At 46.0% G+C, this 23,717-nt stretch overlaps 10 protein-coding genes across 10 annotated transcripts; 5 read left to right on the top strand and 5 right to left on the bottom strand.

Moving 5' to 3' along the window:
• Window positions 1-1,060: 1,060 nt before the first annotated feature.
• N7469_003028 (uncharacterized protein) lies at window positions 1,061-1,984 on the bottom strand (the record flags this gene model as incomplete). Its single annotated transcript, XM_056641948.1, has 3 exons — window positions 1,061-1,215; window positions 1,272-1,543; window positions 1,809-1,984. The coding sequence occupies 3 exons, from the start codon at window positions 1,982-1,984 to the stop codon at window positions 1,061-1,063; spliced, it is 603 nt and encodes a 200-aa protein (XP_056504442.1).
• Window positions 1,985-3,066: 1,082 nt separating this feature from the next.
• Window positions 3,067-3,941, top strand: N7469_003027 (DUF2985 domain-containing protein; the record flags this gene model as incomplete). The annotated part of the gene is made up of 2 exons (XM_056641947.1): window positions 3,067-3,117; window positions 3,183-3,941. The coding sequence occupies 2 exons, from the start codon at window positions 3,067-3,069 to the stop codon at window positions 3,939-3,941; spliced, it is 810 nt and encodes a 269-aa protein (XP_056504441.1).
• A 284-nt stretch (window positions 3,942-4,225) lies between these two features.
• N7469_003026 (glycosyltransferase) lies at window positions 4,226-7,124 on the bottom strand (the record flags this gene model as incomplete). Its single annotated transcript, XM_056641946.1, has 8 exons — window positions 4,226-4,437; window positions 4,499-4,765; window positions 4,926-5,149; window positions 5,202-5,552; window positions 5,611-5,974; window positions 6,023-6,180; window positions 6,241-6,931; window positions 6,992-7,124. The coding sequence occupies 8 exons, from the start codon at window positions 7,122-7,124 to the stop codon at window positions 4,226-4,228; spliced, it is 2,400 nt and encodes a 799-aa protein (XP_056504440.1).
• Window positions 7,125-9,137: 2,013 nt separating this feature from the next.
• On the top strand, window positions 9,138-10,010 carry N7469_003025 (homeobox domain-containing protein; the record flags this gene model as incomplete). Its single annotated transcript, XM_056641945.1, has 1 exon — window positions 9,138-10,010. The coding sequence occupies one exon, from the start codon at window positions 9,138-9,140 to the stop codon at window positions 10,008-10,010; it is 873 nt and encodes a 290-aa protein (XP_056504439.1).
• Window positions 10,011-10,209: 199 nt separating this feature from the next.
• N7469_003024 (uncharacterized protein) lies at window positions 10,210-11,715 on the top strand (the record flags this gene model as incomplete). Its single annotated transcript, XM_056641944.1, has 1 exon — window positions 10,210-11,715. The coding sequence occupies one exon, from the start codon at window positions 10,210-10,212 to the stop codon at window positions 11,713-11,715; it is 1,506 nt and encodes a 501-aa protein (XP_056504438.1).
• Window positions 11,716-13,153: 1,438 nt separating this feature from the next.
• On the top strand, window positions 13,154-15,043 carry N7469_003023 (uncharacterized protein; the record flags this gene model as incomplete). Its single annotated transcript, XM_056641943.1, has 3 exons — window positions 13,154-13,397; window positions 13,449-13,923; window positions 13,981-15,043. 3 exons carry the CDS (start codon window positions 13,154-13,156, stop codon window positions 15,041-15,043), a joined length of 1,782 nt encoding a protein of 593 aa, XP_056504437.1.
• A 262-nt stretch (window positions 15,044-15,305) lies between these two features.
• On the bottom strand, window positions 15,306-17,046 carry N7469_003022 (MFS transporter; the record flags this gene model as incomplete). Its single annotated transcript, XM_056641942.1, has 5 exons — window positions 15,306-15,717; window positions 15,776-15,914; window positions 15,978-16,025; window positions 16,084-16,876; window positions 16,945-17,046. The coding sequence occupies 5 exons, from the start codon at window positions 17,044-17,046 to the stop codon at window positions 15,306-15,308; spliced, it is 1,494 nt and encodes a 497-aa protein (XP_056504436.1).
• A 739-nt stretch (window positions 17,047-17,785) lies between these two features.
• N7469_003021 (uncharacterized protein) lies at window positions 17,786-19,568 on the top strand (the record flags this gene model as incomplete). Its single annotated transcript, XM_056641941.1, has 2 exons — window positions 17,786-17,828; window positions 17,896-19,568. 2 exons carry the CDS (start codon window positions 17,786-17,788, stop codon window positions 19,566-19,568), a joined length of 1,716 nt encoding a protein of 571 aa, XP_056504435.1.
• A 1,517-nt stretch (window positions 19,569-21,085) lies between these two features.
• N7469_003020 (60S ribosomal protein uL24) lies at window positions 21,086-21,748 on the bottom strand (the record flags this gene model as incomplete). Its single annotated transcript, XM_056641940.1, has 4 exons — window positions 21,086-21,358; window positions 21,475-21,555; window positions 21,613-21,644; window positions 21,730-21,748. The coding sequence occupies 4 exons, from the start codon at window positions 21,746-21,748 to the stop codon at window positions 21,086-21,088; spliced, it is 405 nt and encodes a 134-aa protein (XP_056504434.1).
• A 450-nt stretch (window positions 21,749-22,198) lies between these two features.
• On the bottom strand, window positions 22,199-23,266 carry N7469_003019 (SDR family NAD(P)-dependent oxidoreductase; the record flags this gene model as incomplete). Its single annotated transcript, XM_056641939.1, has 2 exons — window positions 22,199-22,893; window positions 22,951-23,266. 2 exons carry the CDS (start codon window positions 23,264-23,266, stop codon window positions 22,199-22,201), a joined length of 1,011 nt encoding a protein of 336 aa, XP_056504433.1.
• Window positions 23,267-23,717: the final 451 nt, after the last annotated feature.

Raw genomic sequence — 23,717 nt, 5'->3', positions numbered from 1 at the left:
AGTTGTCGGATGGTTAAAGCCACGAGTGTGTTATATAAAGTGGTTTGGGATATAGAAGAGATGGCTAGAAGAACTTGTGGTCTAACAGTAGGTCTTTACTACCAGAGTATTTATATAAGGTATACATGCCTTGCCCATTGGCGCCTGGCACTGCCCTGCCAACTGTATTTTTTTTTTTTGAAATTTTCAAGTCATTATTATATTTGTTCTATAGGTCAACTGGTATTTTGCATGTTTCTTTCAAGGGTGTCTGTCTCCACTGTTGACAAGTTTGCTCGGGCTATTCTTGGCAATGAATCGTATTCGTAAGTTTTGCCCAATCTGACCTTTTGCACTCCACCGGTTTTAGGCATTACAATTAGCTACAGACTATATATCCTTTTGACCCATTCAAATACCAATCACCGATTCAGAGCCCAATTATCAGCATAAATAGTGGATATTGCAGGTCGTCGTATACAGTCGGATGTATAAGGCAAGTGCTACGAGAACGAGCCACCTGAACTGTTGGAATTTGGATACCCAGAAACCTGAAGATTTATTTTCGAAACCGCACGTGAAGGAAAGAGTCTGTTTTCTTGCTGGCTGGGATAATTTCTGAGCTGATGTTTACGTTGGGCTGACTTGGGACGACCTATTTTTGGCTATCCTTGAACATCTAGCTCGATATCTTCGTGGACCTCTAGTACTCTACTAATCGTGACAAACCTTTGTGCGGGGCCATGCGAGACAGTACTACTTGAAACACCTACTAATGACCAAAAGGTTCTTTGAATTAGGAATATAAGGTGCCAGGTAGCCTGGCGTAAGTTTGAAGCATCATATACCAGCACCGGAATACGGCCAGAGTGTAATCAAAGTGACCGGATTTAAGGATCATTCATATGGTACAATACTGTATATGTCTTGATATATTCAGGTATTCGATTTAAAGCTATCGAAGTCCGGGGTAAGCCAATTACATCTGCTAGAAACTGAAACTATGATCTTGAGCACCTTCGAAAAAGCCATTTAAGACCGTTATATAATCGTACACAAAAGCCAAATAGCTCTGACGTATTCAAAGCTCCATTCGAATATGGCTCTTAGATACGGTTGACGGGGTGATCAGGCTCGCAGCCTTACTGATCATTCGGGTAACTCGCATGATGTCGTCGAGAGAGATTTCTTCTTCAGACTTCTTCCAACCCAACTCAATTGGAAGGCGCTCGTTCACTAAAAGTCGAATGTATCAGTATCAATGTCGGCCTGAAGCTTCAGGATGTACTGACAGAATAAATATTCTACCAGTGTCCGGTTAACCTCGCCTGATGTGGAGTTCCCAAAGGCAATGATCGGTGCAGCAATCTCACCAAGACTAAACTGTTCAGTCTTGGAGGTGAATTTGTACTGTGGGTTGAATGCCTTTGAATTTATCTGGCGGGCTATCTTGCTATTGGCCAGCATGTCAGGAGTCAAGATTTCAGCAGTCCAGTATGCCCTGCTCTCGTTGAAGACAGTCTCATTAAAGATGCGGTTGCTTCCGAGGTAGTCATCTGCTCGACTTATGATGTGTCAGTATTAAGTAGTAACTAGTATGGTTGGCCTTAGTTCCGAGGCACTTTAAGTACACTTGGTATTCACTCGGTGCGGAGATAGTGGTTTCGTGGAATTGGTGAAAGAAACCAGAGATAATTACCTCAAGCTTCCATCATGCTCTAAGACATTGTGGCGGTTCAGATGGTCCCTGGCCGTACAATGTTAGACACTATCCTTTGGACACTGATAAGTGGGATAGCTTCATAAATTTAACAGGACAAGGAGCTCACAAGGTGAAGTACGTCGCATTAGCCTCTGGATTGGCAACCACACCCATATCAAACATCAAACTAGAGAGTGAAGGGTTGAAATTCAGAGCATCATGGAGACCCTTAACAAGAGTCTCTCTCGTGATGTTTCTACCATCATGTGGGAGAAACCCATGGTTTGCGAGTGTATTCATCATTGGACAAGGACCACGAACTCCTGGAATTAGCATTCATTTTCAGCTAAGAAGATAGTCGGATAGTTACAGTCATTGCTACCCGCAGTCTTCCAGTGCACAGGGGCTGCCTTTGCATTATCGTGATCGGGATAGGCGGACACCCAAGGAAGGGTGACAAGTAAGTATGCGATCTTCATGCTTGGATCGGGTGAAAATATAGTAAATGTGGATTGAATTCGAGAGTCGCTAGATCAGCCTTGACCAACGAGAATGAGTGAAGATTGGATTGGAAAACCGGTTCAAATTGAGATCAGGGTAGATTTTGAATGGTATCTAACTGTCTGATAAGCAATTAGATATATGTGTATTGTGATAGTTGGAGCACTGAAAACTTATAGTTGGCGGCTTAGGTAATGATTGGCCTGACGTTGCTTTGCACGATACGGGGAAGACTATGCCCATGCGGGAACATTACATCTGCACTAGATACTGTGTGAGAAAATGCAGATCCTTGCTGAATACTTCTCGGCTTGACCACCAAATCCCAATCATAGAGATTGCATTACGCAAGACTGGTCCATTTGTATAGTAGTTGGCCAATCAGTTCACAAACAAAGTCATCGTATTCGTATATATATATCCATATTGAGACGACAGCGGCCTGCATGCTACGCCATGAAACACTTTTGTGGCGCTGTCTGAATAATTTCTGCCTGCAAACTTGCTGTTTTGATATGGCGTGCATATCCAAGGCTGCCGCCAAATTTCGAGTCCATATTCTGAGCATGTTACGAATACGAGGGTGTACATGTAATAATCCCATGTTCCCACTTCACTGTTTTGTAATATTATGCCTCAAGTTCACAATTGCCTTGGTGCTAGTAGTTAATAGAAAATCCCCAAAAATGCTTTTGTGAGATATCTGATGTGAACTTCCTGTGAGTGGTAATGCTATTCTCGCCACCACATTTCAATTCAATGTCTAGTTAAACCCTTTATTCGCAACTGATTTCTGTTCTCATGTTTAGCAGTACACCCTAAAGCTAACAACAAACTCACTTCCAGGCTTACATTGCTGGTGTCTGGTAATAAACAATCAAGAAATGCACGGCACAAATCTCAGCATTGAGTTGGTCTCCTCCACCGGTGATGAGGTCTGTCTTCTAACCCTTTTGATCATCATTCCTCTGTTGTAACATATTTCTGACGCATATTCAAGGCAAATGCAAAAGACAATGTTGAGACTTACCGTTCTGGAACGTGGACTGCTCAACTGAAGTCCTTTTTACGATGGGTTATAACCCCATTGGGGACTTGCATTATTATTTATGGCCTGAACGTGATTGCATGGGGAGGCATGTTGTTTCTCTTGATGTGCAATGCGGCACCTGCAATGTGTCATCCAGACTGCAACAGCCTCAATTCCCCTCGTCGGATTTGGATAGAGATCGATTCACAGATTTTAAATGCATTATTCTGTGTAACTGGTTTCGGACTTGCTCCTTGGAGATTGCGTGACCTTTATTACTGGGTTTCCTGGCGGCTTTGCTTTTCGGGAAATGTCAAATGGAAGGGACTCAGTTCTCTTGCAGAAATTCATGCGAATTGGTTTGTCAGGGGTACTCAGGGCAAGTTCCTTCCGACTAAAGCCGACGATCAACCCATCGGTCGCTCTACACCATTAGGGAAAATGGATATGGTGGTCTGGGGCAACATGCTGAACACTATTTTTCAAGTTTGTCTTGCAACTTGTATGTGGGCAATGAACAGATTCAATCGACCTTCATGGGCTACTGGGTTGTTTGTCGGTCTCGCTTGCGTTGCTGCCGGTATACCTGGTATTATCATGTGGTTGGAGAAAAGAAGTATGAAGAAGGCCAGCGAGCACCCTGGCGCTCTGTTGGTTGTCCCAAAGGGAGCACTACCAGTTCCTGGTATATCCTCAAGTGGTAACGGTGGATATTCACTTGTAAATTAGGGGCTGAGAGAGCAATATAATTTTGAAAATGCTTTTGCTGAAGCATGAAGAATTAATGCGCTCGTAAGCAGATGATGTCTAGTTCCTCTCGCCCAGCTTTCTAAACCACCTCAGATATCCAAGGCCTACCTCGCTCTCAAATCAGCTGTCCATTGAAGATTCCAATAAACAAATATAAGGCCAATTAAGCTTGTAACTGATACTCTTATTCAATACCGCAAGTTGATTCACATAAATTTGTAAAAACGTCATTTCTTGAGGGCCAAATGTTATCAAGAACACAGTTACGCAGATACTATGTTCTCAGCACGAAGGACCCTTTCAAATCGCTCGATGATCATGCACTTATCCTCGTCAGTCAAGTTCATACTTCCTGTCTGATACTCTGCATCTTTCAGTCGTGCGCTCAGGATAGCTTTCCGGTTCTTTGTGCTCAAAACAGCGTCGATACTTTTAGTTATTCCATGAAATGGATAAGCGACCAGTCCTAAGCCAGCTGTATGACACTCGAGTTAATCAACACCGACCCCCCAGCAAGAGGATAGTTGAATACTTACCTGATGGTACCTTTGTCGCGAGTCCAAGGGTGCCTTTGAAGAAACCTTTGGCTGCTCCAGCCACGCCCTCCTCTCTAGCCCCCTTAACAGGCTGGGTGAAGAGGTCCGTAAAGCCGTCAGTAATGCCGTCGACAAAGTTCCTTCCACCGTAAATTGCTCCGGTTCTCCAGTCTTTTATAGCTTCGTACTCCTTGGGCTGTTCTCCGTATAATCGAGGCGCTTGTCGAAATCCCTCCGCTGCAGCATATGGAATATCGACCACTACACCTTTGAAATATGTTGCAGTGAACTTTCCAAATCCCCCCCAGAGTTGCCCCGACCATGTTTCCTGCTACAGCCAGAGGACTACGCTTTTGGCCTCTAATAGATCGAGCGTCCAGCATATCTGGAGTTGAAGAGTTCAAGTTTTCCCTGGGAAGTGGCTCACTTGAGTGTGATGATGGTCGTCTTCGGGCTGGCGCTGAATGAACACGTAAACCCTGCTCTTCTGAACGATCTGCTGCACGACCGCGTCTATATTCCTTATAAGGATTATAGATCATCTCGCCGGTGGATGACAACATTTTGGATCCCGTTTCAATAGACGCGGACAGAACTGCTGTCAATGGGTCCCAACGGCGATTTTGTATGTAGATGGGATTTATCTCAGCGCTACAAAGGTCAGATACATAAACCAGGCTGATGATGGCAGGGAGATGCATACCTTCTCAAGTGTCTCTCTTCTATTTTCCTGCTCTCAATCAAGGTCTGAGCTGCGACTTTTGATAATTGGAATTTTCTCTTCCCTTTCTTATATATCAAGCCTGCAACCTGGGCTGGGAGCACCTTGCATTTCATTTTCTTCCTCGGGAGATTATTATAGAAAGATTCTACGGCGGACAAGACACCAGTCTCAGTCTGCATCTTCTCTGCGATTTGAAGGGCGGCAATCTTCGCTTCAGGCGTCAGACAGAACTGAATAGCGGCTGCTAGTGCCTGGGGGGTGAGTGTAGCGTGTGCTAATGGACTAGGACCAGCACCGGACCTCGCAATCATATGGCCCCAGAAAGGCTGACTGAACAAATTCATGAGCACTAGTAGGATCTCCAGAGGATTTTGAGATTGAGACTGACTCTCCAAAGAAAGGCACGATAGCCGTTGGTACGCCATTTTTCAAGCCACAGGCAGTCGTACCAGCACCACCATGATGCACAACAGCAGCGACATGTTGGAAAAGCCACTCATGTGGACAATCCTGGATGTAAAAAACACTTAGGTTTGAGATACCAGCCAGTTTACTCCATCCACTCGATACAATGGCTCGAACTCCTGCAAGTGAGGTTGCATTTAATACTGTATCGATGAGCTTTTTGGAATCGTCGACCACAATACTACCAAAGCCAATATAAACCGGCGGTGGGCCAGATTTCAAGAACTCTACGAGTTCAGTGGATGGAGTATATGGCGGGGGCTCTCTGAAGAAAAATCCACACACATCTATAGAAAATTAGCACAATGTCACATGGCTTTTTGATCTCTATGTACCAATATGGGATGGCCAATCCTGTGGCTGTGGCACTAAGGCAGGCGACCAGCAATAAGTGAATGGGACTTTCAGAGCCTCGGCCAAACCGGGTCCTTCCGTTGAAGAAATAGGATCCAGCCCTATTGAAACGCGCCATTTATTTATCACATCACCTAGTCTACTTCAGAGTCAGTGGAAAGGCTTCGATGACGCCATCAATATAGAAAAAGTAACTCACCCCTGCCACGTCAACCACTCAACCACGCCATAGGAAACCCAATTTGCTGTCGGGGTCTTCATGTTTGATGGATACAAATTGGCGAGAGGATGTGGGAATGCCTTGGTGCTGCTCCACGGCATCGTGAACATCAGGTGGACTGGAATGCTCATTGCCTGTGCACAATGGATGTGAGCAAAGCTAGGCGGATTGGCGATAATTGCATCTGCGATAAATGGTATCTTGGTATAGGGATCATCATCCAAGCAAGACCTCCAGCAACCCTCAAGCATCGTTGCCATCATGGTTTGCTTTCTCCGAATTTCGCCATCGCGCAATGTCTTCATTTGGGGTATCAGACCAGGGTTCTTCACCATGAATGCCATGAGCTCAGCTGGGTCTCCACCTATTGGATAAAATTCCAATCCTGCTTCATGAACAAAGTCCGCGAATACATCATGTGTGGCGATACGAACACGATGACCGTCCTTCTTCAATCCTGATCCGAGTGCAACGAATGGCTGCACATCTCCTCTGCTTCCAACGATCTGGATTACTATGTTGAGCTTGAATTCACAAGACGGTATCTTCTCTGGAACTTCGCGGATGTAGTCAGGGGGAGGGTTGCGAATATCTTCTTGTTGCAATTCGATGATCTTTGCGAGAGTCCTGGCGACCTTGGATTCGAGATTGACATCGATACGGCCATTGGCTATTAGGGATAGTTAGTCAATTGTCTTCGGCCAAAATGAGAGTCAGATCCGTCACGCACCTTGCAAACTGCCGGCTTCTCTCGTCAACTCATTTTCCATAACTAAGGAATATGTTGGGGGCCTTTCCGCGTAACCAGGAACGTCGGCAGGGAGTTCCACTGGCTCCATACCAACTACCCGAGACTCCGACATCTATATTTGGTATGGATTGAAGGGATGAAAGAGAAAGTCTGCGCGAGGATCAGGTTCCAACCTATTATAAGGTTATAGATATATGGCAGGTACCAAGGGCTCCAAGTAAAGTGTGGAGAAGGAACGGCGGTCAATGGAATCGTAATGTAAGTCCTGTTCAGAACAGAACAGAATTTTTCTAAATTAATATTTTTGAACTCGAGAAAAATCGCTACAGTAGTACAGTAAATATGAACTCGTTGGTACAAGAAGTACGTGGGGCTGGTTACTAGCGGATACAATATCTCGAATCTGACGATGTATATGTCGTACTCGTATTCATTACTACTTACAGATTTAACAAGAGCCCACTTCCTTAGGCTGTAAAGAATTTACTGCATGGTACCCAGCTCATTATAAATCCAGGAATTAGGTAGATAAGATGATAAGAAAGCTGTATAGTGCATGGATTTCTACCAACCATGATTCAGAGATTTGGTCAAAGAAAGAGGACAAATAGTGTAACCCTTAGGTGAGGTCAAATTTGACAGGACCGATCGTCAAACGGAGTGCCTTATATTTGCAGAGTCATTCTCCTTATCCTGCTAAGGCCGTCAAACTTCCAGCCCTGTGAAATCGTGACAATCTAGCACTATATGCCCATCATTTGGTTGTCTGGCTAAAGCACCCCTTGGCATTGTTATCTAAACTTCCAACAGGAACACAAGGTAGTCATCCCCAGTATACAAAATTGAGTGAGTCCCGAGAAAATCAGAACATCAATAATCCAGAAATATGTGATCAGGCTATTATTTTAGCCCTCAGTAAACTGTCGTCCGGACCAACTCTGTTTAATGACTGAGTGATAGATCAGTGCAGAATCAAAAGAAGGCCCACAAGTGTTGTGGGCTTTCCCGGCAACTAGGGCTGGCAACTATATTTACTGATCAAATTCAAGATCATCAGATTGAGAATTGTAACGACCTCGACACTAAAAACACAATGACTCCGTAGAGTGCTTATCACGATGATTCTAATTGGAAATCAAGAGAAGTAGAAGACAGAAAGAAGCTTTCTATATATACACAGCCTCCGGCACGTGCCGTTGTGGCCTGAGGCCTAGTAGCCTCAAGCCTTTTATCTCGGTCTGTTTTGATTGGGAGTTCCTAAAAGCTAAACCCAGTATTGGCAAGAGTGCAAGTCGAATGCAATAACCTCCAAATAACATAGCCCTAGTTGACCGCGCACAATATATGTGTGACTAAGGCGGTACGCCGAGTGGTCGGCGAGTCGGAGTCGGGGGCCTATCGGCTTTGGCTGCTGAATCCGGGGAACGTACACGAACTCCGAAAATCTTAAGAGGGACACCAAGACAAGGAATATCCAAACTGATCGCTTCTAGAAGGGCTAAAAGGGAATGAAAGGGCGAGACTCTCCGATATCGCGGGGTCCAAGTGAATCATCGCGGGCGGTCTTGTCCTAAATAGGCTTAGCGTTGTCATGCGAAGGGCGTGCAGCTGCGATTTGCACTTCTCGGGACTCTCCACCTTTTCCTTTGTGGCATGACGATTTCGTATTGATATTGAAGGATGACGTCTCTTTTATACGAACTTCCTCTAATAGACCACGCTGAAAAATAGTGGCTTTGGTGAATACGATGCCCCTCTATCAGTCTCAGTCTCAGCTTCTGCCTCAGATATCTGACCCAGCTGTCAGCCCCATGACATGCGACTATGACTGATGGGCTTTATCGGCCCACGGCATAAGCGTCTTGGAGGGGAACCGGCCAACGTGCGAAGGCCCGATTGACGGGCCTTTTAGCGCCGCATGTGGCCCCCGGCCATAGGAACCAGACTCCACTGTTGATTATTCACCCTGCCTACTCTCTACCCCGGACCAAGGATTGCCCCCTCTCGCAGACCGACTCTTTCTCCGTCATCCTACATTTCCCTGCTCCTATCTGCTGGTGAGGTGCTCAGGAAGATTTAATTCTTTCATCTCTCAGTGGAAGGAAACGGTCATATCTTTCCTTTAATGGAGTACTTCGATTTTGAAGGCGCCTCATCGGCCCATGAGTCAAACCATCAAAGTGACGATGTTGCCTCAGTTGAGCTCGAGTTTGATGAACCTGAAGAACAGACGGATAGATTCAACTCGCTGCTTCATGACCAGGAAGATCTGCCACTTGAGTTTCCCATAGACCCGCCTGTCCCGGAGTCGGCCGAGCAGAATGCGGAAGTTCCTGTTGGCCCCGATCAAGACACCGGAGTCTACCCCATGTTCCGAGCCCAAGAGCCCTGTGACTTTTGCCGCCGCATGGGCCTTGACTGTTTTATAGCAAAGAGAGGTGTTATGCAAGAAAAGGGTTGTACCTGCTGCATCTCCCTCTGGCGTGAATGCAGTTTCAAACATGCCAGAGTTCCTGGCCGTTTCCTTCAGACCTTACAGCCAGTGACTGAGAACGCCTACATTCCTGAAGGAAGTCTAACCGGGCTCAAGGCTCTCAAGTCAGTCTCGTATAACACCTTTGGTGACGACCCCGATGGTCGATCCCGCAAATCCAGTGCCCGGTTTTCTCGCAAGGCCGTCAATATCTTGAAGAGTTGGCTTCGTGAACATAACGAGAATCCATATCCCACCGAACCCGAGAAAGATCAACTCAAGGAGAGTACTGGCTTGACACGAACTCAGATTTCCAACTGGTTGGCCAACGCTCGTCGTCGAGGCAAGGTTCCTCCTGCCGGCACCGAGTCGCCCGGTTCGGGCGCTGTCAACATCCCCGGTCAGCAACATCCAAGAGATGTGTCTCTCATGACTCCTCTTGAACGTTGGAAGTACTCCCCTCCTGAGAACGAACCTGCCACGATAAGCGATATTAACCGTGCCTTGGCCAATCCCCCCCTTTGATCCCGCGCGTCAACGTCAGAAATCTAGTCACGTGAGGCGCCGGCCGGGGTCCAGTACCAATGACTCAAGCCACGCCAGTTCCGAACATAAAAGATATACCGCCTCGGGTAGTAGTCTGGATACCAGTCGTTCTTCTCTCTCTGACTTATCTTTTGCTTCTGCCTTTTCCCACAGGTCCTCCCTGGGCTCTTTTGGCTCAATGGATCGCAAGGAACGTCGTCGTCGTCGCAAGACATCTACACCTATCAACACTTTCAATCAACAAAAGGCTCGAGCATCTCGTCCTTTCCAATGTACCTTTTGTACAGATTCATTCGCAGCTAAATACGATTGGCAACGCCATGAAAAGTCAATGCATCTTATCCTTGACCAATGGACATGTTCTCCACATGGCGGCGTAACAGAGGAGAACAATATACTTCGTTGCGTCTTTTGTTCCATTGCCAATCCAGACAAAGAACACATGGAGACACACAACTATATCAGCTGTCAAGAAAAGTCTCTGCAAGAGAGAACTTTCTTCCGGAAGGATCATCTGAATCAACACCTTCGCCTCATGCACAATGCCAAATTCCAACGATGTATGGACCAATGGCAGAGCAGTATCACCGAAGTCAAGTCTCGTTGCGGATTTTGTGGGACTACCCTACTCACTTGGAAGGACCGAGTCGACCATCTTGCTGGCCACTTCAAGAATGGAGCCAACATGGCCCAATGGCAAGGTGACTGGGGCTTTGAGCCTTGGATCCAAGAACGCGTGGAGAATGCCATTCCTCCCTTTATGATTGGCTTTGAATGGCGCTCTCCTAATCCTTGGACCACCGATGGAAACCCTCCCGCGCTACCTGTCCCAATGGATGCCAACTGCTATCATCGCTTGTCGCGTGAACTGACGACTTACATTCACAACCAAACGGCACAAGGGATTGTCCCGACAGATGAGATGCTGCAAAGCGAAGCTCGTCGTGTAATTTACTGCACTGACGACCCTTGGAATCAGACTTGTGCAGACAACCCTATCTGGCTGGGTATACTGAAGCGCGAGACAGGGCTCGAAGCCCCAGCACACGATGAGAACATTCAATTTTCCGATCTAGGTCTCCAGCCTCCATATGCTGCTGTCAAAAGTGGCCCGCGAGGTCCTGCTCAAGAGGCCAAGCCATTAGCGACAACAAATTTCCCAGGAGCACTTCCGAGTCCCGCGGTGTCAAGTCCTGGCATCCGAAGCCCCGCCTACCCTGGAACAGGCTTTTCATCTGCAGCAGCCAGTCGACCAGGTAGTCTGTCAGGGAGCTACGCAGGAAGTTCAGGGATGATATCAGCTGGTATTCCAGCCTTCGCTTCTGATTGGGGCAGCAGTATGACTGGTGGCCAAGCATCATCCTCCTCAGCACCCGCAGATGGAGGGGCACATGATCCACTCGTGCAGATGGGTTTTGATCCAGCCTTCCTGCAACGTCTTAGCGATAACTACAGTGAACTTACGCCACCAGATATTGATGGAATGGACCTTGGTGAGCCAGGTGACTATAGCGACAAGGGAAAACAGCCGTGGGTGGATCCAACGTCACCAGCCCAGCCTGGAATGGTGCCTGCCTCAGATCCGATTGTTATGGACCACCTCTCTCAAAAAGGCGGCGCTCCTGCATCCAATGCAGCCCAGCCTGGGACGCCTGCATTCCAAGATAATATTGGAAACTTTTAGATATTGTAATGGCTATAACTATGATGCATCTGAAATTGAGCGGAACCAGCAAAAAAAGTTTATTTTCAGCTTTGGAATGATTGGACGACAGAAAGCATACAGTATGATAATTGTGAATCAAATCTTTTTTTTCTTCTACAATATTAGAAATCAATTGGCGATTTGATTTTATTAATCCTAGTTACCTTCACTTCCTATCTCCCATTTCTGACGACTTCATGGTGGGTGGCCCGATTGAGAATCCAACCCTAGACTAGTAAATGAACACCCCACCATCCTCAAACTCAATGAGACTTTCTACGCTGGGACTTCTCGAAATACTTCAAATATGAATTATGCATTGCGTACCTGGTCCACTCATCCATTATACACGTGGGGCCCCGGGCTTTGCATTGAAATTGAATTGGCCCAATTTTGCCGTGCGCATGCTTTGACTCATACCTTAGGCCACGAACTGGTCACTCAGACTATTATCCACAGCGGATCCCTTTATTTCAGAATTAAAAGACTGATTGGTGACTTTCTATTCGGTCGATTTCCGAGACGTTTAATCTTTGATTGACTCAGATGTGCTGGGCACATGTAGTGGTGTCATTTATAACGCAGCTGCATAGTAGATTCATCCACTGTAGAGACTACACTATCCCCAATCTGCATTACGCCGAGGTCCAAGCAAGCCGTGTATTCAATAATTGTCCTCTACATTGTACTTTATTAATGTTGTCTACTTCGCGTATGCAAGGCCTGTTCGTGTCTTTCGTCACATCGCAAATATTATTTCTTCCATTGACTTAATAGAAATTCCAACCCTCGGACTTATAATCATCCTGAGATATGAGACGCGTAGCTCGTCATGGATCTAATCCTTTTCAAAACGAGGTTTATCGTCAAAGAATGAGTTCCGACGCCGACGCCACATAATTCCTGATTTGCAATTGTTTGTTCATAGATCAAGATTCAAGACCCCGGTCAAATGCTTCAGGTGCTTTTGCAGTCAATTGATAGAAAGTCTCTTGACCGTAGTTCTAGCTCACAGACCTCTTTGAGGTACTTTCATCACGAGCACCGATACTAGCCAGAAACAAGCACTCTTTGTCGCTTGTTGTCAGCTTTGGGGACCGTTGGATGGAATTGTGATGTACTATGCTTTCATATTGCTTAGTATAAATTATCACTCTTCGTATAGCTGCGATTATCCCTAGGCTTCCATAATTGAAGACAAGAAAATGGAAGACTCCGCTATATTCGATCTGATTAAGATCAATAGGGCGTAGATACGAGAACTAGCAACAAGGATAGGTACTGATACAGGTGGATAGTTCGATGTTGGGTAGATGATACTTGTTCTATAAATCAAAGGACGGTGCCAATATTTTTTTACATGACAGTCCTTATCCAGAATTTTGCACTGCATTGGAATAGTATCGACTTGATAAATATGAAATTCAACGTTGGAAATCTGCTGCTGTTGACATTTTGCTTGGGCAATTGGGTTGATGCTGCGACGGTCTTCTTCCCTTTGGTGTTAACATGGAAGAATACCAGTGTTGCAGGGGATATCAGACCAGTGATTCGTTCAAACAACCAGTTTCCTGGGCCGGATCTCAAACTTAAAGAGGGCGATAATGTTCAATTTGCTGTTACGAATCTATGCCCTTTCAATGTGACTGTACACTTCCATGGTAAGACTCTAATCAAAATAAAATAGCAATTGGACTAATAGATAACACAAGGAATTGAACAACTTGGAACCCCTTGGTCTGATGGAGTACCTGGAGTCTCGCAGCGCCCTATTGCTACAGGAAAATCTTTTCTTTATAAATGGACAGCTCATCAATTTGGTGCTTACTTTTACCATGCTCACCATCGAGGGCAATTGGAAGACGGTCTTTATGGTTCAATCTACATCACCCCGTCAGCAGATGAACCTAGGCCTTTTGATCTGATTGCATCAAATAGCACCCAAGTCCAAGCTATGCTGGCAGCTGAAAAGAATACATCCCCCGTCTTGCTCTCTGACTGGCGATTATTGACTTCGGAGGAAATATGGGCTGCAGAAGTAGCGTCAGGGGTTGACTCTTATTGTGTTAATGCACTTCTTATCAATGGAAAGGGTGCGGTGTCTTGCTTGCCTCGCGATCTCATCAACTCCTTGATAACGCCAAATGTTGCAGCAGTCTTGGGGAACTATAGTCTCACTGATATAGCGTAAGTTCATGAAGCGAAATATGAATGGTACCAGCACATACTAACCTGAACGCATAGTTGCTTCCCACCAGATATCCCTCTTCTACAAGGAGACTACCCTCACAACTTAGATGCACTACCACCAACAATGTTTTATGGGTGCACACCGACAATCGGGGAGCAAGAGATAATCACAGTTAGTTCAGGCCAACAGTTCGTCAGCTGGGACTTGACTAGTGCGTCCGGACATCTTCACCTCATTTTCTCTGTCGATGAACACGATATGTGGGTCTATGCTATTGATGGGCGCTATATTGAGCCGATTCGTGTCAATGCGGTTAACATTCCCAATGCCAATCGATACTCAGTTCTGGTCCCTCTCAATAAACCGCGAGGAGACTATTCAATTCGCCTTGTCAGTGGTAGTTCACAGCAGATTCTAAACACCACTGGAATACTCAGATATCAGGGCACGCCCCAACTCAACAGACCCTCCAACCCTTGGATTTTGCTGAATGGGCAGAATGCCACCGCGACCACTACCTTCTTGAATGAATCACAGGTTATACCATTCCCTGCAATTGCCCCTGCGCCCACTGCAGATGCAACCGTTAAATTGACGATTGAACATTTCAATACTTCGTACCTCTGGACTCTGGGCAACGATAGTTACAACCTCGAGCTCGAGGAAGCACAGCCTTTGCTATTCAACCAGACTTCTATTCCTAATGACTTGATCATCCGAACGAAGAATAATACTTGGGTCGATTTGATCATCGAAGTTGAAGCCCCGCCCATTTCGCCTGAACATCCAATCCATAAACATTCAAATAAGCATTTCGTCATCGGTCAAGGATCGGGCACTTTCAATTATTCTTCCGTCGCGGAAGCTATGCAGTTCATTCCAGAGTCCTTCAATCTAGTTAATCCCCAGTATCGGGATACAACTGATACACAGATAGCACTTTTTGGACCTACGTGGATGGCTTTACGATATCATGTCGTTAATCCGGGTGCGTTCTTGATGCACTGTCACGTTCAAGTACACCAAAGTGGCGGAATGTCACTTGCAATCCTAGATGGCGTTGATAAATGGCCCACTATACCACCGGAGTATCGGTTTGATTCGGGTTTCTTTTGAGCCTGTTCAAGTGCAATGACATCAGGCCATGGCGCTAAGAAAGTAAATATGATGCAGATATGGGTGTTGTTGAGACGAGAACTATCAAAAAACCCAATTCCAATTGAGTTATGCTTATGTAAGGATATATGCAAGATAAAGTATATTTATTTAAATATATAGTTAGTAGTAAGTGATAGGTGTTTGAATCTAGTGTGTTTAGCGCCGAAAATGCAAAGTGTATAAAGCGAAAAGACTCTCAAGAAAAAAGCAGCAATAACTTTTAAGCCATCTCATCATCTGTGGCTCTGTTCTCGACCACTTCCCCCTTCATGACTCTCTGGGCAAAGGGACTCCGACCTCGAATCCATTCACCATACCGTATGAAAGCAAATGGAATGACTGCTAGAGCCAGAGATATAAATGCCAGCAAAGAAGTTGCCCAATTAATTCCCAACTGAGAATACATGGGATTGGTCGCCAGGGGCAGACAAACAGCCATTGTGGACCGAATGGTGCTAGCTGCAGCCTGAGCTGATGCCGAGTACTGCTTATAAGCATCGGTGAGATAATTTATCATGGCCATGAAGATGAGGATATATCCAAGACCAAAGAAGAGTCCGGACATGATCGGCGTGATTGGGTGTACGGATAGTTTTGCGGTCCATGCCAGCCAGAACATAGCAACAGGCAGCCTAAAAGGGTCAGTTACTGCAAATACTAGTGTGTTAAAATCAGAAATAGAATACTTACAAGGGTGCTCCGATGGCAGCAAGTGGGAGTCGTCGATACTCTTCGACTGTTGTCCATGACTTGCCTGATTTTTGGGCATTGGTGTGGAAGGCGCCGTAGCACATAAAAATGGTAAAAGCAACGAGTGCTCCCACGGAAACTATTTTCAGGTCAGTCCTGAGGTGCATTGCAATTTGATGGCCAGTTGAGAGGATTCACATACTTGGTAAGAAAGCAAGTCCAGCGACACCGGCCGAAAGACCATACAAATCTGGGAGTTCAGTCAATTACCACTCTAACGAGAGAATTAGGACTCTGATAATACTCACCCTGGAATACAAGAGGATAAGCCTGGAAATAGAGATAGAAAACAGCATATGTGAAGCCCATAAACAATGAAGAGAAAAGAAGGATTGGCTCTTGAACGGTCATTACAAAAGGCCGTGTGAAAACTGTCATAATGCCATCGCCTTTGGGTAAAGAGCTCATGATATTCGCAACTTCGTCGTCGGAGTCACTTTCCTCTTTGATTTGTTTTTTCAAGGCTTGTTTCTTCAGGACCGGGACGTATGTCTCGGGAATGAATACCATGAAAGGGAAACCGACACCGCCTGCAATCAATCCAACCCAAAACGTCCACCGCCAGGAGACCGTGGATATGAAGCCGGAAACAAGAGGTGCCATCTGAGGTCCAAATGCTGTGACGACCATGAACAGCGCCATTGCGGTACCACGGGTTTGTGGACTCTCGAGGATATCCGCATATAAGCCACCGAGAACTGCATTTGGGGATGCCGCATTGAGTCCTGTGAGAAGACGGAAGACAAGCAGGGCAGCAAAATTGGGTGATAAGGCGCAACCAAGTGTGAATACAAGATAGCCGAAGAAAGTCCCGACAAGAACGGGTTTGCGGCCGACATGTTCACTTAAAGGGCCGAAGATGAGTGGTCCCAATGCAAATCCAACGAGATATAATGATGTTGGTAAGACGAGCAGAGTGCTATCAATTGGGATATTGAAGTATTCTGAAATTTCATCTTTCGCTCCAGATGGAAGAGATGATCCGAAAGCAGCATTGAAAATAAATAATATACCAGCAGCTACGATGTGTAGTTTCTTGCCCTATCGTATTGGATGAGTAGCTGTTTCAAGCACCATGTCCTCACTATTGATAAAGCATATTCACTCACCCGTGAAAAAGTGAAAGGATGCTGAAAATGAACGTTATGATGATGGTGTCCCCGCGCAGAGCGATGGCCCTCAGTCACGGAAAGCTCTTTCTTCTCGGTCATGGAAGTACTAACAATAGTGGTATTTGATCACTGTATACTGATCTTTTGAAGAAATCAATTGACAACTTGGAGGTAGTGATAGACACTCAAAAACTTTGAGACATTCGAGTCATATATTCTGTGACGCCACAGGTCCTTATTGACAGCACTAAATTTTGTCAAAATTTCTTCATCGTGACCCATAACTTGCTGTTTAAAGCAATTCTCCACCACACGCCCTCCCTTCAACACGCCCCACAGCGCGCCCTACTCCCCGCCCTATATCGGTCTTCTTCCGGGCTTCAATAGGTGCTTGTCATAATGACTTGGAACTGTGACACTGATTTGAAACTGCATTCGAATACACGAGACATGCAAGAATGCGGAGTAGAATCTATCTCCAAATACTAAATACAATAAGCACTATAGCCCCGCTGATATTCATGAATACCCAAGTTGAGTATAATCAAGCATATCGAATTGAAGTGCGAACCTGAGTCACACTAATCACCTGCATATTGTACATAGCATGCATACAACATGTAAAAGACGTATGATTGACATTCTATATAGTAAAAGATTCCACGTTCAACATTGCCACTTGAACTAAAAGATTTTTCCGCGATGCAGTATAAAGTACTGTAAATGCCGGTATTACATAAGATCGGAATTTTGGCCGACCCTAATCGAACCTCTTCGTAGTCCAAACTCGTCCAACCCCATATGATCTGCTGCCAATAAAACTTCTAAACAGACAATCATGGCCGAAGAGCACCAGGCTATTGATAATTCGGATTTTGGATGTTCGTACCCGAGTCTCTGGGGATTTGGGGAGCTCCGGGCTAACGCATAGAACAGTTTCAAACTCAGATTGGAGTTGGCTTGATACTCAGCCTTTATACACCCAGACCAATCAGGACCTCGGCCTTGGGATTACAAATGAAAACATACAACCTATCTACTCTCAATTTGGGTCTTTGAATCCAGATGCTGGATTTCTGGGCTCAGCATCAACATCCGATGTGAACTTGGAGGGAACCGAGATCGGCCTATCAAGTGGAAATAGTCCATTATCACCCCCTCACTCTGAAATCCCAAGTCCTTCGATTGGATATACTGGCCAGTATTTCCGACATGGAACACCAGGCAATCTACCATTATCTTATCCATCATCTGGGGTGAACACCCCGCCGCGGGGCCTGCCAAGACGGCGCAGTCGTTATTTCGTACCACGATCAGGTTCGAAGCAGAGAACGGCTCCCGTCATGATCCCAACTGCTTCTCAACCCGACCAGTCTCTTAACCCGATGCAAAGATGGCAGGAGTCACCACCGGAGGATGAGCCGGCCTCGATGACTGCTATTATGGATGCGGTTAATAACGCTGTAACGCAGGACAAAGCTCGACTCTCGGATTATGCAAGCACTGCTTCCGAACCGAATAGCTATGGATCACTGGATGCATTCCGCCATCATCGTGGACGACCATCATCGACAAGCGGTGAAAGTGGGACCAGCATGTCCTCCAAGTTTTCGGGAGCTTCTCACCGTTCTGCTGGTTCGGGACTTTCACCTTCTGCATCTTTGAGCCATAAGTCTCAATCTAGAGTAGGCAAGACGCGACACACAAAGACGAGTCAAGATACCAAAAGACGCTTCTGCTGTACGTTCTGCTGTGATCGTTTCAAGAGCAAATATGACTGGGCGCGCCATGAGAAATCGCTTCATTTGAATCTTGAAAAATGGGTATGCACGCCGTTTGGAGCTGTCGTATTCTCACCAACTACTAGCAGGACACATTGTGCATACTGCCATGCCCTCGAGCCTAACCCCGAGCATCTTTCAGAGCATAATCATCTTGCTTGTCAAGGGAATAATCCCCACTTTCTCCGCAAAGACCATCTCGCACAGCATCTTCGTCATACCCATAAGCTCAAAGTGATGCCTCTCATCGATGACTGGAAAATCGCTGGACCGGATGTTTCATCAAGGTGCGGCTTTTGTGAGATCACAATGAGTACTTGGGCCGAGCGAATCGAACATTTGGCCGGACACTTCCGCAACGGGGTCACAATGAAAGAGTGGCGTGGTGATCATGGATTTGTCCCTTATATAGCAGCCCAAGTGAAGAATTGGATGCCACCATATATGATTGGATCCGAGTCGCACAGTCTGATTCCTTTTTCCGCGACAGACTATAATGTCAGAGATCATCTGGACCAGATATCTGCGCGAGTTCATGGTGAAGAAGCCTTTGCCGAACAGACTGATCTCCCGGTACTGGATGAGATACCCCCACGATCACAATTAAGTTCTTTCACCGAGGTTTTGACGAAACATCTAAGTCAATATGCACAGCGGCAGATGAAGCTGGGTATCATACCGACTGATGAGATGTTTCAGCGGGAGTCGAGACGCATTGTATATGATACAGAGGATTCGTGGAATCAAAGCATTGCGGATAATTCCGAATGGCTGGATGCTTTTTCGCCGGTTGCATTGTCAACCAGCACAGGTGACTGGACATACACAGGCAAATTTTGAGAGTGGTGCCCCTTTTGATATGGCTAGTCCAACACAAAAAGGGGATGTATAGCTTCTGGACGCCGTTTAAGCCTTGGGGCTCTGCTAGCTGTGGAATGCTCTACTATAGTAATCTTATGACATGAAAATTGAAGTACAAACATGATAGTAATCTTTAAGAGTTTGGTATGAAAAGAATACCAAGTCGGATTGTGAAGGTCAAGTTCAAAAATCTGAAATAATTCGAGCCTGTGCACTATACACTCCTGGGTTTATCATTATCTTCAGGACTACACTCCAGTACTACTCCACGGTATTGGAGTGTCTCCAAATTGCTGGTCTTCGTCATATGATTTCTTTTTCATTTCTATAATGTACTACACTAACTAGTACTTTATGTCCCTCTTCCTAGATTCTTTAAATCCTAGATATACCTAGGATTTAACGGCTTTCTAGCTATCTTTGTAGTTAATTGCATGGGCCTTTCGACCAGTCCGAACTCCTCAAGGTCTCGTATACAATATATCATTAATCAAACATGAGACACCTTGCTTTGCAGCTAATGGGGCAGTCCCCATATCCGTGTTAAGAACGGATCAGACGACCACCTACTACCGTCCAATTGCACGTTACTCCAAGTTCGGTTATAGTATATACTAGTGCTCCTCGAGGATTTATGAGTTAGCTGCCGATTTTAAAGAGATTGCTGTCAATGTCTACTTTTTGTGGGAATATCAGTTTCCCACATGTACCCGCTTAGATCCTGAAGTCGGGACCCTCTGGAGCTCTCCACCGAAGTCCGGTAATGCATGATCTAAAATTGCGTTATGATATAGAACAGGGCTATTCACAGTAGCTAAACACTTACCAATAATCCAAGTCTGACATTAAGTCTAATATACTTAAGGGACAATCCTGTATTATGGCTAGAGACTACTGTGTCGCTGTTGCCAGTGTGCACTGGCAAGGTATACACGACACTACTAGGTACGAAAACCGGGTGCCGTGGCTATTGCTGGCAACAAGTAAAAGGTCTAGCCCCGCTACCAAGACGATTGATATCAGGAATCCAAGCGTTGACAAGTTGCTTAAGTTGGTTCAATATCTGCGTGGGGGCGACTGGAAAAACTTTGACTACTCGCTCATCCAATCTGCTACGTATAATTATACAATGGACACATAGCTGGCCGCATCCAATTCATTCCGGCAGCACCGGAATTCCAAGGTACCAGAATATGCCACCGCTAGTCTCTTGCTTTGACCCTGCTATGACCCAGAAGTAGTCACTCGAGCATGCCTCAGCAGTCTCCACCCAGGTATCCCCATGGGGTGAGCGCAAAGTCCATACGATCGGAGAGATGACTCTCGAAAAGTTGACACCAGATTGAAGAAGAACGATATTTTTTCATTTTTCATTGACCGCAATGCGCCTGATTTCGGTATGATAGGGTATACCCTCTTTTTGAGGGCTCCTGAAACAAACTTGCGCTATTACCGTCATTGCAAAATCGACCTAAACCCCATGCATCGTAAATCCCTTAGGCGGACTTGTTCTGGACGGCCTCACGGCCCTTGGCAATGCGGGCGAGGATGTCCTCACGGTCCTTGTCCATGTGCAGCTTTGTGATGACGACCTTGGAGGGGGCGATGGGGATGGGAACGCTCTGGCCGTTGGTCTTGTCGCGGGAGACCTTCTCGACGTGGATGACGAACTTGAGACGGTAGGAGGCGGTAACCTTACCCTCACGGCCCTTCTGGGATCCGCGGGTGATGGTAACGTAGTCGCCGACACGAATGGGGATGGAGCGGACCTGTTCAAGGCAGATTGTGTTAGAGTACCGTCGAATATCTCGTTTTTCTTCCCCTCGTCTGGTTTCAATTTTTTCCATTGGGTTTATGTGCATTTCGACTCGGTGGGAAAACGTACGTTCTTCTCCTGACGCAGCTCAGTGGAGAGGGGAGCGGACATCAGAACACGACGCTGGCTGGAGGGCGCAGAGAAGTGAGCCTGTTATGAAAATTGTAAGTCGATTGTCTTCGGTCATCTCGGTCGATCGATAAATACCTTGCGGGACTTGCTCCGCGAAGAGGCGATACCTGCAGCACACAAATTCGTCAGTATTTTTGAATCGGCGAAATTGGATCAAATAGCGCAGTTTGTAGAGCGTATGGGAGTACACACCGTGGTTGCGAACAGTCATCTTTACGGTGCCTCCTACAGGGTGTCGTGGATGGGGTTGTCGTTGGTCGGGGATGAGAATTTGGTGGTTTGAATATTGGATGCGGGTCGGTTGTGCGTCACATGATGTGGTGCTCACGTAAGTCGGCTAGGGCTCGCGATTGACGTGTGATTGGTTGTTAACATGGACCCATATTTGCTGTCACTAGTCTACTTTAGGTTTAGTCGCAGTCAACTTGTCGAGGTATACATAGTACAATAATGACCATTCAACACTTTCTACTTCAAGAGAACTTGTCTATGAAAAGGTATTTATTTCATATTTAGATAAGTTTACAGGGCATTTCATTGATTTGAGCTTCAATGATGGGATAGTACTGATATTATTCTTTCATTCTTCCCCGATACAGTCTGTCACGCCCATAAATTACTTCAAGTCCCAATTGCCTCTCGATAAAAGTGGATAGCCTGACTACCACGCCGTATGTCCACCATCCATCACAAGTGCAGCTCCGGTCATATAACTACTCGCAGGGCTGAGCAAAAACAATGCAACACCACGGAACTCTTCTGGGCGAGCTAAGCGGCCTAGCATATTGGCCTCCTCCCAAATATTTTCCGACTCTGGAGTTTCCTGAAGAACCTTTTCAACCATGGGAGTGCTGATATGACCGGGACATAAGCAATTGACACGAACATTTCCGCATCCTGTTTTATCCTTCCCCCATTCCATTGCTAGATTTCGCGTGAGCTGTATGACAGAGGCCTTGGACGAATTATATATAGCAGAAGTCATTCCCTTGTTTGCAACAAGACCACTTATACTAGCCACAAGCATGATCGACCCATCACTTTTCGTTTCTCGCATTTGCTTTGCTGCCGCGGTTGCAGTGAAGAATACGCCGTGATAATTGATAGTCATCAAATCGTCAATGTCTTTTTCGGTACATTCCATTGCGTCACCGACGCGATTAATGCCAGCTGCAGCGATAAGACCATCAAGGCGATTCTTTTTCCGCGCAATCTCTTGCATGGTTGATTCGACGGCTTCTCTATCTCTCACGTCCATTCGGTGATAATGAAGCGAGCCACCGAATTCAGGATTCGCCCGTTTCTGTGCCTCCAAGAAATCTGGGTCTGGGTCATTCGCGCGGTCGATACAATGTACTAGGCAAGAAAAATCAGTCAATTGTTTTAATAAGCAATTGAAGCGTTATGATCTACCTTGTCCACCCGCCTCTACAAGAGCCTCGGCCATCGCTAGACCTAGTCCCCGTCCTCCTCCGGTAACTACGATTACCTTTCCATCCAAGTCGAACTCTCTAAAGCGCTGAGTCTTTTTTAAGTCATCTCGTGGTAGTGGCTTTTGTATGGTGCTGTTACTCGCGACAGGCGATGCGCGAGGAGGGTAGCCAAGTGGTGGAAATCGCTGAGAAGGCGATACTCCATGGATCGAAGTCGCCAATGGTCGACCTGAATTAAGCAAGCACCCGGAGGCCCTCGCAGCTCTACCCAAGATGGGTCGTAATTGCAGCGACATTGATGCGGATTCCGCAATTTAACTCGACACTGGCGGTGATAACTTAGAAATTTCCACTGCAATTTAAGTCTTCAGAGCTTCCGTGTCGCGAAATGTTAGAAGCTGTTCTGCTCAGCAACATTTAATACAGGTATAAGTGGGAAGCTGGAGCTCTGTCACTATATTTAAGCAAATTTCTCTATTAGATCTAATATCAGGGGCCGATCAAGTTTTTTTTTCCAACTCCGGAGTAGATGACATAAATTTGACTTCAGCCCTGAAAGTAACATGGGGGAGACTCTTGGCAGTGATAATAGATGCAGAAACAGGGCTGAAACCAACATAATTCGCAAGAAATACGAAGCAAGAATCCGTTTATGGTTCTATGAAGTATATGCGCTCTGTCATGAGTTCTGTAGTTGATGCTCAACTCTTGATTTGTGAGAGACGATAATCGCCCCCACATCAGCAC

This window comes from Penicillium citrinum (assembly GCF_028827155.1).
Source record: "Penicillium citrinum strain IBT 23319 chromosome Unknown utg000002l:1.0-3833315.0:1.0-3834789.0, whole genome shotgun sequence".
Taxonomy (NCBI): domain Eukaryota; kingdom Fungi; phylum Ascomycota; class Eurotiomycetes; order Eurotiales; family Aspergillaceae; genus Penicillium; species Penicillium citrinum.
Note: the sequence above shows the minus strand (reverse complement) of the source record. Positions and strands in the feature narration are given on the sequence as shown.